Source organism: Podarcis gaigeae (genome assembly GCF_964106915.1).
Source record: "Podarcis gaigeae genome assembly, chromosome: 1".
NCBI classification, from domain to species: Eukaryota; Metazoa; Chordata; class Lepidosauria; order Squamata; family Lacertidae; genus Podarcis; species Podarcis gaigeae.
In genome coordinates this window covers 75364444-75381798 of record NC_139678.1, presented here as the reverse complement: position 1 = coordinate 75381798, position 17355 = coordinate 75364444, and the positions used below count along the sequence as shown (strand labels likewise).

The 17355-nt window shown below is 41.5% G+C and overlaps 1 protein-coding gene across 1 annotated transcript in view; it reads right to left on the bottom strand.

Annotated features, from left to right (window-relative positions):
- MOB2 (MOB kinase activator 2) overlaps window positions 1–6126 on the bottom strand; it is a 100335-nt gene extending 94209 nt beyond the window's left edge. Inside the window, exon 1 of the mRNA XM_083723569.1 lies at window positions 5618–6126. Coding sequence (XP_083579695.1) covers window positions 5618–5634 — 17 coding nt within the window. The 5' untranslated portion in view covers window positions 5635–6126. The remainder of the gene's footprint in view (window positions 1–5617) is intronic.
- Window positions 6127–17355: the final 11229 nt, after the last annotated feature.

The following is a 17355-nucleotide window of genomic DNA, read 5'->3' as shown; positions in this document are numbered from 1 at the left end:
ACAATAGGCATGTTAAAAACATTAAGACCAACATTTGTGTAAGTAACAACAGAAGCAGGAAACTAGCCTGGGAGGTGACTGTTAGATAGCCAAGGTGTGAAAGTACTAAAGAAGGGCAGGGCAATATCATTCTGCTTCTCTGCATCAATCTTCAGCGGAAGATATTAGATATCATGCTTAAATTACTTTTTTCAGGCAAGGCATCTCAAGAATTAGAGGTGACAAGAGATGATATTCTAGGGCTTACTGACAAACTACAAATTAATCTACTGATTAGCATTAAATTTAGGCCAAACAAAATGAAGAGCTTTGTCACACAATGCATAATTAAGAAATTAAAGAATTTGCTGCCACAATATATGCTGAAGGGTATTGGTTAAGATGGCTCTAAAAGAAATTAGCCGCTGATAGAGGACTTCTTCATGAAGTTGTCTACCAGTCATGACAGCTAAATTTTACCTTGGGCCATGATCCAATCTATTAATGCAGTTCTAAAATGTTTAGATTTCATCTACCACACGAGGACCTAAACATGTTAAATGTTTCATGTTAGCATCGTAACTCTAAGTTTACATGCACATTGGAAATTCCCATTCAAGATGTCCATAGTTTGATTAATACAACCATATTTGTATGTCACCATCACTTCTCGGGGTAACATGGATCCAGATCTGTCTTTCTGTTGGGGAAAAGGACTGAGTACCAGTGGAGGAAGTTCCTGCCTCAAACTCTCCGGAGCAGCTTTTCACAGGGTTCTGAGGGCTGCAAGAGGAAACAGGACTCAGAGAAAACTGGTGGCTCCCATGAGCAGTGCTTGGGGAAGTATGGCTCCAATTAACTTTAAACGAGGAGTTATTTCCACTGGAATAAGCAATTTTTGATGCTACACCATTAGTTACTGTGGCACAATGTTTACTTTTTCAAATTACATGTTCTGTCCTGTGGGCAGGAAGAAGAGAGCAAGGAAGACAGGCAAAGACAACATCAGGAACTGCTCCAACCCTACACCTCAACTTTACATTTTATGTCATTTATTTGTTTTGATATTTTAAAAATTACAGTGTTGCATGTAAGAAAGAAAGAAAAAGAAAGAAAGAAAGAAGAACAATACTTGACACTCTACATAGAAGGTGCCAGAAATGTGCAAAATGTATGAAGAATATAAACTTGACAGGTGATGTTAAAATGTCTCCTAAATTAAGGTGCTCTTCAATAAATATTTTTAATTGTCACATAACATTATATCAGCTCCCATGATGAAATGGTCACTGTCTTGTCACTTCAGAACTACAAATGTATTAAGTTTTGTTCCTTCATAAAAAGTTAAGAAATTTATGTAACTAAAAACAACCACGGATACTATTTGTTGACACTTAAAACTAACAGAACAAACTTTCATAGCAATCAATCCTCTTCCAAAAGGAAACAAAGCTCAACATATTCATACCAAATTTAAGTGCACAAAATCCTAATGCAACTCTGAACTCCATTCAAACTGGTGTGTCGTATGTCTACATATAACAGGAAAATTGTAATCTCCCATTCTTAAAAGTTGCAATATATTGCTTAACATATTCCCCTTTGCTGTGCAACACCTGTGCAGACTAACTGGATTTGCACACACCTGTAAGTCACTGACCTTGACATGAATATGGCAGTGTTCAGCAGCAGGATACACAATATTTAACTAATGTAAAGAAAGGTCATAGAAATTTGGTGATCCAGTTATGACAGTTTGTTTCACATAGTTCTTCCCTCAAAATTTCAGCAAATCATACAAGAACACGAAAGAGAAGCACAATGTTTCTGGGTAGTACAAAGTCATCTTGATTACTGCCCTTAGGCTTGGTGTGAATGTAGTGTTTCCTAATATTTATTTCCATACTGCTTAATTATTTGCATTTCAAAGTTGTGTACAGCCCCCCCCAAAACCCACAGAAACTCAGACAATAAAACAATAAAAATATATTGTAGGGCCATTACCACAATGAGGGTAAACACCCATCACAGTTAGCTTTAACCAAAGCTTATAAACGAGAATCAAACCCTGGTTAAAGCTAACCATGGTACAAATAGGATGCTATGCCACGCATCATGTTAAACACAGAAAGCACCCGAGTCTGTGCATGCTTCCAATCTCTTAACTATGCCTAAGAGATCAGCAAACATTACATCTGCACCATGCTTCCACTCAGGTAACCAGAGATTTTGAATAATGGCTCAAAAGAGCAAATGAACTTGAAACTGTGAAAGCCTAGAATAAGGACAATTGTCAATGTTGCTCAATACAAAAGTATAAAAAGCAATTACCATACTTCTGGGTTTTCAGTGCTCGAAAACCGTTCGGCTTCCAAGATGCTGGAAAACTGAGGTACCACTGTATATGTCTACTCAAAAGTGAGTCCCAATTACTCACTCGAGAGGTTGTGGACCCTCCTTCCTCAGAGGTTTTTAAGCAGAGGTGGGTGGCCATCTGTCACAGAAGCTTTAGCAGAGATTCCTGCATTGCAGGGGGTTGGACTAGATGACCTGTGGGATCCCTAACTCTACAATTCTGTGACTATGAATTATTCCAACAGGCTTTATTCAGGGGTAATTAGGTAAAGGACTAAAGAAAATTAATGCGCAATAGTATTGGAGGGAAAACACAAAGTTAAGAAACACAAAGTTTATTTCACAGAAATCCCTCTTTTAAAAGGTAGCATAAAGCTTTAGAGGGGTGGCTGTGGCTTTGTTAATTTGTTGCTGCAAGCAACAAACCACAGTGGCTTAGCATTATGTTTGAATCAAGGATGGTGGTTTGTTATTTTCCAGCAATTCAGGACCTACAGCCTTGTAAAACACTGTATGAACAAAGATTCTTCACAAGAAAACATTCCCCTGATCATCTGTTTTGGAGACCCCAATATCATAGTAGTGTTTCCCTTACAGCAAGTTTTGTTTTAGGACAAACATACCATGATGTGAAGCCAAGGTTTGTTCGTGGCTTACTAATCATGGTGTGGACCAAAACAAACTATGATCCGCACTTCAGACAGAACACTAAGTCAGGCATTGTAGTTTTTACTCACACTAGGGGGAGTCGTCAAAAGGGTCCAATTTCTATGATTGTAGTAAGCTATTAATAATAATTTATCTTAACATGCAAACTAGGCTTTTGTTTTTTAAGTTTTAGTTGCAAGTCTGTTGTCTATTATCAGAACTTTGCTACAGTAGTAAAATACTATGTGTTTTGTTCTAGAAGTGCACACATTAACTTTTGAAGGCTTCCCGCTTCAAAACCAGACTACACAAGTAGAAAGCCTATAGTAACTGAGATAAAACAAAGCAGGCACCATTACTGTGAACAGTGTTCAAAAAGTTGCAGGTAATAGCAGCAAGCACGTATAGCAATTTAAGTTTGATTTGCATAATGCTGTAAGAATCCCAGCCACACTTAAGTACACAATTCTATTCATCTATATATGATTCAGTTCAGGAAAAGGTCAGCACAAACAATTTGCATTAAATTACCCTAAGTGTTACTTATAACTACACGGTCCAATTCTACCTTCTATACGTTATGATTTATAAACACAAACATCAAAGGAGTAACTGACCTAACTCTGAAAAACCTCTGAGGTTTTAAATAACTAACCATCATTATGTTACCCATCTCTACTGATGGGCATACATGCAAGCATAATACAATTTATCAGCCAGCTCGCCTAATCTGATAATACACATAAAGTCAATGCTTGCTCCAGATGTCCCAGCAAGTATTCTCGAGGAGCAGCATATGCAGCCGGAAACCCTTATTAGAAGTATTACCCAAAACTGATTTGATTTCAGTCACCCTAAGCATAAGACACCTTCCCCACCTACATCTAAAATTGCACAAGGCTTGTGACCCCTCTACTAAAACTCTATGATATCCTATCAAACTATTATCCTTTGGCATAAGATCAAATTGTTACATAAAGATAAATAACTTGAGTGCACATTTATGGAACACATCTTACTCACCAATGAATTTCGCATCACCGTTATTCATAGTTCACCCAAGTCAAGAATAGTTGTGCAGTCAGTATTCAAGCATTTGCATTTAATCATAGCTAGCATCCCTCAGCTGCCTGAGATTTTCAACCCTAAAACCAACAGCAAATAGCTATCTACCTTCTGTCTCTCTGGGTAATTAGTACTATTAATCCCAAACTCTCCAAGCCCCCTGGGGTGGCAATGATTTGGTTTTAACCTCCGCCAAGGTCTCCTCTTTTACATTCTAGCAGACAAACTGTTGGAAAAGTTTTAAGGTGTGACCTGAAGTGATATTGCAAAAACAGAAGTCTAAGTTGACAGAAATGTGCTGCAACTTGCTGTTCCTGAATCCAAATTATTACTAAATTGATGGGTTACAGCAATATATGTATGCTACATTTCTCCTCTCTCTTAACCCATTTAAGCAATATTCATGTCCTGGACAGCTGACAAGTATAAAAGCATCAGCCCATTTTTAAAAAAAAAAATCCCACTCCTAACATTATTGCACATTACCTCTCTGCCCCTCCGCCTGAACAAGTTATGATTTTTCAGAAACTCCCTTGTCAAGCCCCCACCATTACAAAGCACTTCAATCCCAACCAGGTATTACCAACCATTTTGTATTCCTTGCTTTCCAACAGCACAGGATCCCAAGCCAGCTGTTGTGATGCTCCATATTTTGCAATTAGAAAATGCCATTTACGGATATGTGATACAGCATCTCTGCCACTCAGCATAACCTTAATACACTGACCACCATATACCCACATGAGACCAATGTACCACTCCCATCAAAGTGAGCACTTTGCATTTCACTCACACACCACTCCCTTTTGTGCCCCTTGCCAAGTCTCCCACCACTGGAAATTCCTCCTTGACATCCTGGTGCTGTGTCAGGGTTAAGGTTTCTATAGCAACTGCATCTTATTCAAGCCTGATCTGCTGCCCTCCCCCCACCCCCGAAATCCAGGACACCCCCTGCATTATAGTCTCTGGTTCTTACACAACTGCATAGGACAGTGCATGCATAACCAAGCATAAAATAGTTCCCAAATACTCTCACAGATTGCATCTTTTTTTAAAAAAATCAAAAAAATCTCAGGACTTGCTTACCTGGAGTAACTACCACCCTGATTCTAGATGGCAAATCAAAGATTGTAACCTCCACTCCATGCATAAGGATGCACTTTCCAAATCCGCATGTGTGCATAACACGTGCGCGTTCGCGCGCGCACACATTATGCATGTTCGGGCAGGCAGCATGAAATTCATCTTCTCCCATTCTTTACCTTGCCCCGACTGAGAATCAGTAGAAAGGTGGTGGCTTGGATTAAAGTATGCTGGGCGCTAATTTAATCCAAGTTAATCCAATCTTGACTACAACTCAGGAACAACTTGCACCTGACCCTGCCAGCGCCGTGCCAAAACGACCCCCGCGGCCTGAGGGGGGAGAGGAAAGGAGGTGGGAGCAGCCGCCAGCAAGCCCGGAAACACCTTCCCTTCTGACCTTCTTACCCCACGAGGAAGCTGGAACGAAGCACAAAACCCTACCTCAGCCCAGCCCAGCCCCCCGCTTCGCCCAGCCAAGGCTACTCACCCCATGAGCCAGTCCATGACGCCGCCTGCTGCCTTGCGCCGCCGCGGTGCTGGGCCGGGCGAGCAAGCAGGCGGCTCCGGCTGCGTCCCTGCCTGCCCGCCTGAGCTCCTCTCCTCACCGCCCGCTCCGGCCTCTGAGGCGGCTCATGGGTGGCGCCTGTCCCGCACCGGACCTTCTCCCGCCTGGCGCCCCGTTCTCTCCTCCCTCAGGCGGAGGAGGAGGCGGCTGCTACTTCGGCTGCTACTTCTTCTTCTTCTTTCTTCGCCGCCGCCGCCTCGTCTTCCTCCTGCTGCTGCTCCGGGCGGCTCCGCTGGGTTCCCGCCCCCAAGGCAGCGCCCGCCGGGTCCCCTCAGCCAACCAGCCTCGGCGGGCGAGAGACACACAAGCGCTCTCTCCTCTCTCTCGCTCTCGCGCTCAGGGTGGCCGGAAGTAAACACACTGCCTTTCCTCCAACATTTTCTCCCCGCCCCTCTCTCCCCCTCCACACGCGCGCCCGGCACAGCAACCCGGAAGCGACCGCCCTCCCGAGGGACGATGGGAAATGGAGTCCCGGCGCAAACTCCGAGGGAACAGAACCTCTGAACGGGAACGGAGAAGAAGCGAGAGTTTCTTCTGGCTGCGGAAAAAGAGAGTGGGAGGAGGGTTAAAAAAGAGCAGGAAGGCTGAAGCTGCGGCGGCCGCTGGAAATCTGCGAGGCTCATGCGATGCTGTGCTTTCTTATCGACCCGAGTCTTGATTTTCCCACGTTGCGGCTGCTGTTCCCAAGCGCCATGTGGATGGTGCTGGACTGCAGTTCCCGTCGTTCCTGCCCATTGGCCGTTGGGCCTGGGGCTGATGGGAGTTGGAGTTCCACAATTCTGTAAAGCGTCACAGGTTGGGAAAAGGGGCTTCTTCGCACCTACCTGGAAGTATGCCCCATTGAGCTCAGTGGAGCTTACTTATGTGTAAGCATGCGTAAATGTTTTGTTTTTCTTCATAGCTTTTGCCAGCTGGGAAAGCGAGGAAACCCTTATTTTCTTTTTAGATTGCAAGCCTGAGGGCATGGGTAAAGAGTTGACTAAAACTTGTTTAAATAAATAAAAGTTGAAAATAGAAACTATCAATAAATGAGTTCTTAAAAATATATACAGTAATATATTAGTATTATCTGGCTTTAAAATAGTATGTAGTCCTTCATTCTCATGCAAACCAGAAGAGGCTCATGCTTTTAGCCAAAAGGCCCAGAAAATAAGCCTGTCTCTAAAAGTTGAAATGATTTTAGATATTCAATTGCATTTAATAACAATATGAAAGAGTTCTGCTTTATTTCATCTTCCAAACTGCAAGTAACTGGGAGCAGGACTTGTTTTGGGGTAAACATACATGGGATTGAACTACAAATATAGCCATCATTATTAATTAGATTGTTTACTGGGATTAGGATGTTTGTCAATCTATTTTTGGAAATGAAAGCATACTTCCAGTTTCCCTTCCTAGCCATGATCCATGCCTGAAAGATTCTGAACTTTCACTTAGAACGTCATGTATTTCTGAAAACAATGGGTTGTGCGGAAAAAGGGAGAGGAAGTTCTTCCATGAACTGTTGTTGTATAAGTCTCTGCAGGAACAGGAGAACTTAATTGGATATAATCCAATAATGCTAAAGTCCAAACTAGACATTACACTAAATGTGCAATTGTATCTCATATGTTCAGTTCCCCCACAAACAAACAAATATATCCCACTAGCTGTGGAATGGCACAATCAGGATTGGGTCTTGCGTGGGTTAACCTTTTCTCAAAACTTATGTTGGCCTAAGCAAGAAAGGACCAATGGAATCTCCGAAAGTAACAACAACCAGTTTCAGTGGCATTTTCCTTATTTGCCTTCTGAATGCTGAGCCTTGCTACCACATCAATGCATGCTTTCATTCATGTATCTTCTTCTCAAGCATGGTGCTCTAAAACTCCCTCAGAGCTTCCCCTACTGGTATCATGGGGTTGTAACACCTTTCCAACACACACACCCCAGTATATCTTTCAAGGAGAACTGCAACCTCTTTCTTGTCTATTTAAAAAAATATTTTTAAATATGTGAAGGCCTCAGCAGGGTTTGAAGTTTAAGAGAGAGAAAATAGCAGAATATATTGAATTACTTTTTAAAGAGGATGAAACTGGATGTGATGGAATTTTAAGACACAATTATTTGTAATTGTGATTATAAATATCAAGGATAGATGAGCAGGAAGTCATTAGTATTATAGAATAAGGATTATAACTGTTGAGAGATAAAATGTAACCTTGAACCTTGAAATAAAAGAAAGAGAAATCTGGGGGGAGGAAACAGTATGTCTATAATGTCTTAATGATGTGAACAAATTCTGCTGTTCCGCTCTGCAATTAGAATATCACCTCTCTCTGGAACTATGCAAGCAGTTCTGTACACCTTTAAGGAATAAACTCAGTGGGGCCTACTTCTGAATAAATATGCAATGTATTGTACTGCTAAATGCTTAGCAATCCACATGAATCTGAAAACCCAGGCATGCTCCTCCTAGTTGGGAGGTGGGGGTGGAGAATGGGAATATTTTGCAAAGGAGGAGGAGAAGGCAAGGATGCTTAGCTTTTCTCCACCTACTGTTTTGCCTCTGCAACACCACAGCCACCAAACCACTTTCCCCTCATCCAGGGTTTCAGATGTGTTAAAGAAAAGTTGCTGGGGTGGATTGCAAAGTGAAAGTCTTTGTATGATAAATGATGGCCCGCGTTTTTGTAGTGGAGAAGTGCAGCTACGATTTCCTGACAAATGTTGACCCAACAAAAAAATCCATTCTGGTCTTTATCATGAAACAATGGTATGAGGATAAACAAAAAGCATAAATACCTGTTTTGACGCCAGGGTAGGATAGATGTTAAGCAAAATACAACTTGCAGATTGAGACAGTCTAAAACAGGGGATTAGCAAAATTTTTCAGCAGGGGGCCGGTCCACTGTCCCTCAGACCTTGTGGGGGGCCGGACTATATTTTTTTTGGGGGGGGGGAATGAACAAATTCCTATGCCCCACAAATAACCCAGATATGCATTTTAAATGAAAGTACACATTCTGCTCATGTAAAGACACCAGGCAGGCCCCACAAATAACCCAGAGATGCATTTTAAATGGAAGAGCATATTCTACTCATATAAAAACATGCTGATGCCTGGACTGTCTGCGGTCCTTAGTTTGCCTACCCATAGTCTTCATTAGATTAGCTTCTGCTAGGTGCAAAACAAAGTTGTGCCCAGGGTTTCTGGGGTAGCAAAACAAAAATGGCTCCCCCTACCCCACCCCCAATGCCACCTTTTAAAAAAGAATCTCAGATCTGGCTACAGTCCCACTGGGAACACATAGGTCCCTTGAGAAGCAGATAAAAGAAATAAAAAGAACCATGTGACTCATGCTATTAGCAAGGCTAGAGGTTAATTTTAGGTGTTCCTGGGGTAAATGAATCAATGGATGCCAAACCACATAGCATTATCTAGTGTTTAGAGGGCACCCAAAAGCTCCATATTCAGTGTCAGAAAATAATGTACCCCTGGTTTCAGGTCCAAAATGGAGTTCTTTGAAGCCTGAATTACTCAGATATTATACTATCTTTAGGGCCATAAATAACTAAAAAGTATAAATTGTCATCTGATCTCATGACTATTGCTGATCCATATCTTGTCCTACGTTAAAATTAGTGCGGCAACTGGACATCTAAAAGGCATGGTTCCTGGCTATCTGCATACTAAAGCAAAAGCTACTTGATCTGTTTACATTTGGAATGTTATCTTCCCCAAACCAACCGGCCAAAGACTCCCGTATATATGGGACGGTATTTTGGAATACATGGAAAATTACTAGTTAGCTGGTAAATTAACCATTAGCCTAGACCTCCAAACAACATGCTCCTCTGCAGCATTAGCTAACAAACAAACCAACTCCATGGTCTAGGCAAGGCAAGAAGTAGAAACGATCAGAAGCAGCAGTTCAGGAGAGTCGTCTTGTTGTTTTTTAATGCTTTGTGTGTCTGCCTCTACTCTTGCTTCTTTCTTTAAAAAAATTGTATTGATGTGCATTTTTATTTTTGTAAATCCACCCAAAAAATGTAATGAAATGAAATTGGGATTAAGGGTTTTTCTCAGGATGTGGAGGGTGTGTGTGCTGTGTCCCATTGGTGAAGTAGTGGTGGCACTTGTTAAGTTGTGGGTGAACATATCAGATGACACAGTGATTCTTCAAACAGCTCTTGTTTATTCACAGGCCAGAACAGAACTGAACCGAAGGGTTCAGTCAGCCTGCTTATATAGAGCATCACTAGAACCCAACAGTAACCATTTTCTGTAACTATCCAATCACTGAACGTCACTTTCAATCCCTTATTTGCATATGTGGACCTGAACTATCTACAGTATCCCCCTGCTGGCCCAGGGTGAGAACTTCAGTACATAACAGGACTCACTTTTCTTTTGACAGGAAATGCTCTGCAGGGGAGGGGGGACAAAAATGGGGGGGTCGAGGTAGGTCAGTTGAGGAGGAGTCAGAAATGTCTCTATTTTCATCTGAGGAATGTTGGAGGTTATGCAATGGTTTGAAAAGGATACACTTACAAAAATGTGAACATTCCCCCTGTCAATAGTAGTTTCTTCTAAAATATCTGTTATAACATACTTTTCAATTTCTGCTTTTGATCTTCCACCTCTAGTTCTGTTTAAATTCTACACCTGGAAATTGTTCATTTGTCACCCATAGTTCTGAAATTAGTTTTATTTAACATATTCCACAGCTTTCCTTCTTTATTGTTGTTACATGCTGCTATATCATCACTCCTGCTTAGCCTGATTTTTTTCCTTCCAATTTCATTTTGTACCTAAGAAAACTGCTTCTTATAATTTGTGGACTGTATGGGATAATGAACACCATTGACAGATCCACCGACCAATTGTTGCTGTTTGTTCAATATGATTCAGCTTGCTTGCATTGTATAAAGGAGGAATCCTGACCATAGATCTGCTGGGCCGAGTAGCGTTTTAATTTTCCTTCCTGTTCAATTAATAAAAACACACTGATTCCCGGACCGCCCACTGGCCAAATTGAGAAGGCGATCCGGCCCCGGGGCCTTAGTTTGTGTATCCATGCGAGGGCAGGAACAAAGGAGGAGGTACCTTTGCTGGAGGGACACGGGTGGCGCTGTGGGTTAAACCACAGAGCCTAGGACTTGCCGATCAGAAGGTCGCGGTTCGAATCCCTGCAACAGGGTGAGCTCCCGTTGCTCGGTCCCTGCTCCTGTCAACCTAGCAGTTTGAAAGCACATCAAAGTGCAAGTAGATAAACAGGTACCACTCCGGCAGGAAGGTAAACGGCGTTTCCGTGCGCTGCTCTGGTTCTCCAGAAGCGGCTTAGTCATGCTGGCCACATGACCCGGAAGCTGTACGCCGGCTCCCTAGGCCAGTAAAGTGAGATGAGTGCCGCAACCCCAGAGTTCTCCGCGACTGGACCTAATGGTCAGGGGTCCCTTTACCTTTACCTTACCTTTGCTGTATCCTACGCCCATCACATGACCTGGCAAACCAGTGCAAGTTCTACCAGCAAAAAGGGTGGTGTAAGTCAAACTGCGCCACTGAAGTCAACAGGGAGGGCACAATGTGCCTTTCGCCAATTGTCCTGGAGTTAACACTGGATCCCTAATACACTTTCAGAGCCATGTGGGTGAGGTTGCTGGGTGAGGCTGGGCCCCACTTCTGTGTTAATTGGCATACTGATCTTTTCTTCACCGCTCTGTGTGTGTTCCTGCATAGGTTCCCAGTGTTGTTGCATTGATTGTTGTTGTTGCAATGAGAAGCTAGTGGTTTGCCCTGCCCTCTGCTTTTTACTTCTGCTTCCCCCTCCCATCTTGAAATTTTTGTTGTTTCAAGATTACATGGTTTAAAAATGTTTATGCTGGCTGTCTTGGAGATACTTTGCCCTGAAAAAAATGTCATATAAATACCAGGTTGGGGGGGGGGGGGGAATCTCACTGAAAGGGGGGGGGGTAGCATTATGTCAGAAACACAACTACCATTCGGACCACTTGATCCCAACAAGCAAAATGGCAGAAGTATTCTTAGCTGTGTGTATCTGTGTGCTTGTGTCGCTTCAGCAGTAGCCCTTTGTCAGTGAGGTGTGGATCAGGTTGCCAGTGAAATAAATGCATTAATGCCAATATAGAGAGACTCATTCTCAGCCTGTCTGGACAGCTATATAATCTTAGTTTGTCTTTAAATGGATACTATATTAAATGGCGAGATACCTTCATTTTCCAATGCCATGTGTGCCTGACCTGTCTTTTCCATATGTCAGGTCAAATGCATTGTCTATATATAGTGCTTACTGTCTAAGTCTATGGAACGTTGTCAGCTCTTAGTGGTTCCACAATTTACAGGACCCCAAAGCTTCACAGAAATAAACAATGAGCCTCCAAAAGTAAAGTGCTAAATATGTTTGTTTGTACCCCACCCATCTGTCTGGGTTTCCCCTGCCACTCTGGACAGCTCCCAACAGAATATTATTAATAATAACAGCGTTTTTTTCTGGGCGGATGCGGGGGTACGCATACCACTAAACATTTTGTGAATCTAAGTTTGGCCTCATTGAGGGGCAGTATTTCAATATGAGTAGGAAAATGAGAGTACCCCTAAACATTTTAAAGAAAAAAGCACTTAATAATAATAATAATAATAATAATAATAATAATAATGTGATATGAAGGCGAACCAGGATTTTATTCAGAGGAAACATACTTAGTAGAGAGGAAGTGCAAAAAATACATTTCCACTATGAGATTCAATACCCAGGCTTTGTTTTGATTTCATATGACTTATTCCATGTAATTTATTACAGAAGCAGTGATTTCTCCTGTCCATAGTAATACAATGCTCCTTCTGAAACAATCACTGAAAAAGTAAAGATCAAGCAAGCATTTTAGCAAAAATACTTTTGACCCATGGAAAGCTACTCAGAGTTGCTTTTCCTTTAAACAGCCAACTTCACCAAATCCCCATAACCCACCCTGGCAAAGAATAGACATGTTGATAATTTTATATTGCAAATAATATGGTAAAATGCTACTAAATACACTGTAGGCTGGCATACAGATGTTTATAATTTAAACAGTATTTGAGATTTTCATAGCACCAAAAATGAGGTCACCACAGTATTATGAGAACATGTGACAACCGTGATTGTATTAGAGTGAGTGTAAATACACACTTATGAAACACAAACACACTTCACAGCATGGTCTTTATTCCTTGTCCTTTTCAGGAGCAATTTGCACAAAGGTTTACCGCATGGAAATCACAGAGTGATTATGATTTCATGCGTCTACAGTTGGGCTTGGTGGCTAGTCTTGTTAATGCTCTGGATTTTGAATCGTCTCCCGAGGGCAACAAACTGCAATGGCAATATATGCCGACTGCCTATGCTTTCACAGGAACAGCCACACCAATGTGCAGCGGCTTCGCATGAAACCAAAAGAAAAGATGCAGAGGAAAAGATGTATAGCAAACTTCAGTGGCTCCTCCTTGTGTTAGCATTTGGACAAACAGCCATATCAAACTTAGAGAAGTTTGCTTTAACTCATGCATATTTTTAAGAACTCAGAACAGATCGATGAACAGCTGACCATAGCATTTGGAAATCATTTTATATTCTACAGCATTTGGAAATCATTTTTTATTCTACAGCTTTTGTGCTATTTTTGCACAGGCCACTTCTATGAATCATTTGATTTAGATGCCATCAGTATACAGTACATCAGTGACTGAACCTGTGTGCTGAAGTTAGTTCAAGTGTGCCTGATTAGGACTAGGAAGACTCAGGTTTAAATCCTTATTCAGTTTTGGTTCTAGAGTGACTTAGGGCCAATTGCTTTCTCTCTCTGTCTCTTTCTCCCTCTCTCTCTGCCTCACCTACCTCCACAGCAGTATTTTTAGGATAATGGGCTGGGAGGGTGTAGAATTGTGTGCCTTTCCCTGAGCCCCTTGAAGGCCAGGAGGTATATCAGTGCAATAAATACATAAAACATCAATGTATGTTTCTAGGTTATGTCGTCCGTTCTCTTTTGTGGTGTTTTTAGGGGGGACCCTTGAACATTTATTTACACCATTCCTAAGAAAGTTCTAAGGGACGCGGGTGGCTCTGTGGGTTAAACCACAGAGCCTAGGACTTGCCGATCAGAAGGTCGGCGGTTCGAATCCCTGCGACGTTGTTCGGTCCCTGCTCCTGCCAACCTAGCAGTTCGAAAGCACATCAAAGTGCAAGTAGATAAATAGGTACCACTCCAGCGGAAAGGTAAACGGCGTTTCTGTGCGTTGCTCTGGTTTACCAGAAGCAGCTTCGTCATGCTGGCCACATGACCCGGATGCTGTACGCCAGCTCCCTTGGCCGCAACCCCAGAGTCGGTCATGACTGGACCTAATGGTCAGGGGTCCCTTTACCTTTACTAAGAAAGTTCTACATCTCTTACTTGTAAGGGTTATCCCTTTCCTCCTCTTGTACAATAATAAGTATCACACGCCATAAAACAGCGCATAGCAGATGTCGCAGATGTGCATTGAGCCTTACATTTTGAAATCTTGAGTAATCTTGCTCCTTTTGCCCCCCTTGCAGCTGCAATCACTTCACTTCTGAGAGACCATCTAAATGGTAGGCAGCATGACATAGACAGGCAAGACCCAAAGATCAAAGGAAACGCTACATTCCAACAACAGTATTACCCATCGCTTCACATAAAATCCCTTTACACAAAGAAAACTGTCTCAGCATAAAACCCCAGTGAATAAGATTAGCAGTTTTACCCAGTGTGACTAGCCATGAGATCACAAATAATCATCTCTCTTTCAAGGGTCTGTTTGAAAGACTAGAAATCATTCATTTGCAAATCACTTTATGCTGTATAGAAAAATGACATTCTGCAGAAATCATACAATTTATTGCAGTGATAATTTCCTTTTCTTCCCCTTTTCCAGTTTTTTTTTTAAAAATAATGATAAACCATCTGCTGATAATAATTATCCTTTATGCAGACACTTGATCCATCATTATCTGCAAACACTAGGGAACAGATGTCCCTTATCTGAATTATGCTTTCTTGTTACCCTTTGTTAAGAGTACTTTTGGCAGTGAGTGAAGGATGAATTTTCTCCAGTTCCACTGTGCATAGCATTGTACTAAGAGGAGGGTATTTAGTTATATGACACACATTTTTATCCATGGTTGACTCCCAAAACAATGTGTGCGTCATGTCAGATTAAATATTTTCTCCATCGGGCCAATGACGATATATGACAAAAAGCAAAAGGAGATTATCACCACAACACTTTCATTATAAAATACATCCCCCCCCCCCAAGCAGGCTTTTAAGAATATTGTTTTTATGGATTTTTATTTTTGACTGGCACTGGTTTCCTGTACTGATTGCATCCCCTTATTTGTTGTTTTGAATTACAGTTTATTTTCTATTTTCAATATTTTAATTTTTGCACTTTGATAGCTGTAACAAGTCAGGATAGAAATATTTAAAAATTGGCTTACAAATACTAAATAAATAAATAAATAAATAAATAAAGGAACATTGACATCTGTTTAATTAAGGCTGCAATACTATGTACACTTACTAGGGAGTAACCGTCTCATTAGACTGCACAGATGGCTCCTGAAATGCAACATATATTTATCTAAAACCATTTCAAATTCAACTTTTTGCACAGGAGAAAAAGTAATGAAGTACAGTACAGTGGTACCTTGGCTTAAGTACTTAATTCGTTCCGAAGGTCCGTTCTTAACGTGAAACTGTTCTTAACCTGAAGCACCACTTTAGCTAATGGGGCCTCCTGCTGCCGCCGCGCCGCCAGACCATGATTTCTGTTCTCATCCTGAAGCAAAGTTCTTAACCCGAGGTATTATTTCTGGGTTAGCAGAGTCTGTAACCTGAAGCGTATGTAACCTGAAGCGTATGTAACTTGAAGCGTATGTAACCTGAGGTACCACTGTATCAGAAAAATCTGGGACTTCCCTGAAAGTAGCACTTAAAAACCCCCACACAAAATCAGAAATGGATTTCTTATTATTATAATTATATGCACATTCCTCACAGCATTCCTTTAAATAGAATCATAGAATTGTAGATCTGGAAGGGACCCTGAGGATCATCTAGTCCAACCCCCTGCAATGCAGGAATATGCAGCTGTCCCATAGGGGGATTGAACCTGCAACCTTGTCTAACTTACTGAGGTATCCAGAACAGAACTATACATTTTTAAAGCAACATTATAAAAGGCCTGATATCTAAAGGCCTTTCACCCATGAAGTGAAAGCTTGTTTCTGTATTTTCAGATATTTACCAAATACAGAAACAGACCAGTGAATGGTCTACAACGAGGGGCCACTAGTACTGTTATTACTATCATTGTTGTTAATTGTATATTTTTATACAAACTGTCCTGGAAATTCTTATTGAAGGATGTTAAGAGAGTCACTTGAATGATGCAGACAAGAGTCCTGAGGGGAAAGGCACTGCTAATCCTATACTGTATAAACAGGGGGGGGGGGGGGAGAGAGTACATAATATAAGGAGAAGTGAACAGAGAGGTTTGTCTTTCTTCGTAGCTCAAGCCTAGTACATAGCAGGAAGATATATAACTATACATACAGGAGGAAACTCCCTCAGAACTACACAGCCAATCAGAACTAGAGTTACCTCAGGAAGGATAATGCCAATCTGAGTGGCTGCTAGATATACATCTACCAAACTTTTGGTTCACTAATGGTGAACAAAACTGTAATCCTTACACTACTATCCAAATGATCCCTGCTGCTGCACTTCCAACAAAGGCTCTAATAAATCCATGTGTGTTCGAAGAGCAGACTAGTGCCCTAGAAAATTCTGACGTAGCTACTTCTTTGTAATACATTTGTCGAGAAGCCCTCTAAGGTAGTCTTATTCCAAACATACTGCAGATGGCAGGGGGAATGGGAAGGTGAGCCTAATAGTAGTTTGACTAAAGTCACCTAGTGAAGTGAGATTCCCTCCTGACTTTGACATTGGTTGTAACCTATACCTCTCTCAAGCTGTTTCACAGCGAGTAACGTGAGCGGATAGTGCTGAAGATTAATTTTGTTTCTCTTTTCATCTAGTTTCCTGGTAAGCTTGTGCAAACAAGACAGTGCTCTCTTCTGATATGGAAATGCATTGTTACATTCTTCCTTTTTATATATATAAAAAGCATATTCTATTTTAATACCAGTTCAGATCTTCCCTGCTCATAGAATTTGAGGCAAAAATTGCATCACTCTTTTGTGTAAGAGAGGTATTGGCAGACTTGGGATAACCCCAAGGTTTGCTGATGCCCAAAAGTGTACAGGAAAGGCTCTCAGAGAATGAAACCCACACAGAACCGCTCCACAATAACTCAGAGGCACAGAATATTGAACAGCTGAAAGAAAAACTCACAGCCAGGTCAGTGGGGGAAAGGGAGAAGGACATACAGATATTTTTAAAGGGTAAAAAGAGCCATCTCATTGCCTGGGTAAGTTTCTAGTTCACTTTGAGCAGCAATTTTAAAATGTCTCCAGGGAAGTAAGTGACAGCTGCTCATAAACATCAATGGAGAAACCAGTCATTTTAGTGCAGTTGGTATTATTAGGCAGAAGTGCTTCCACTCTCCCAAACACCCAAATGGAAATAGGGAAAAACAT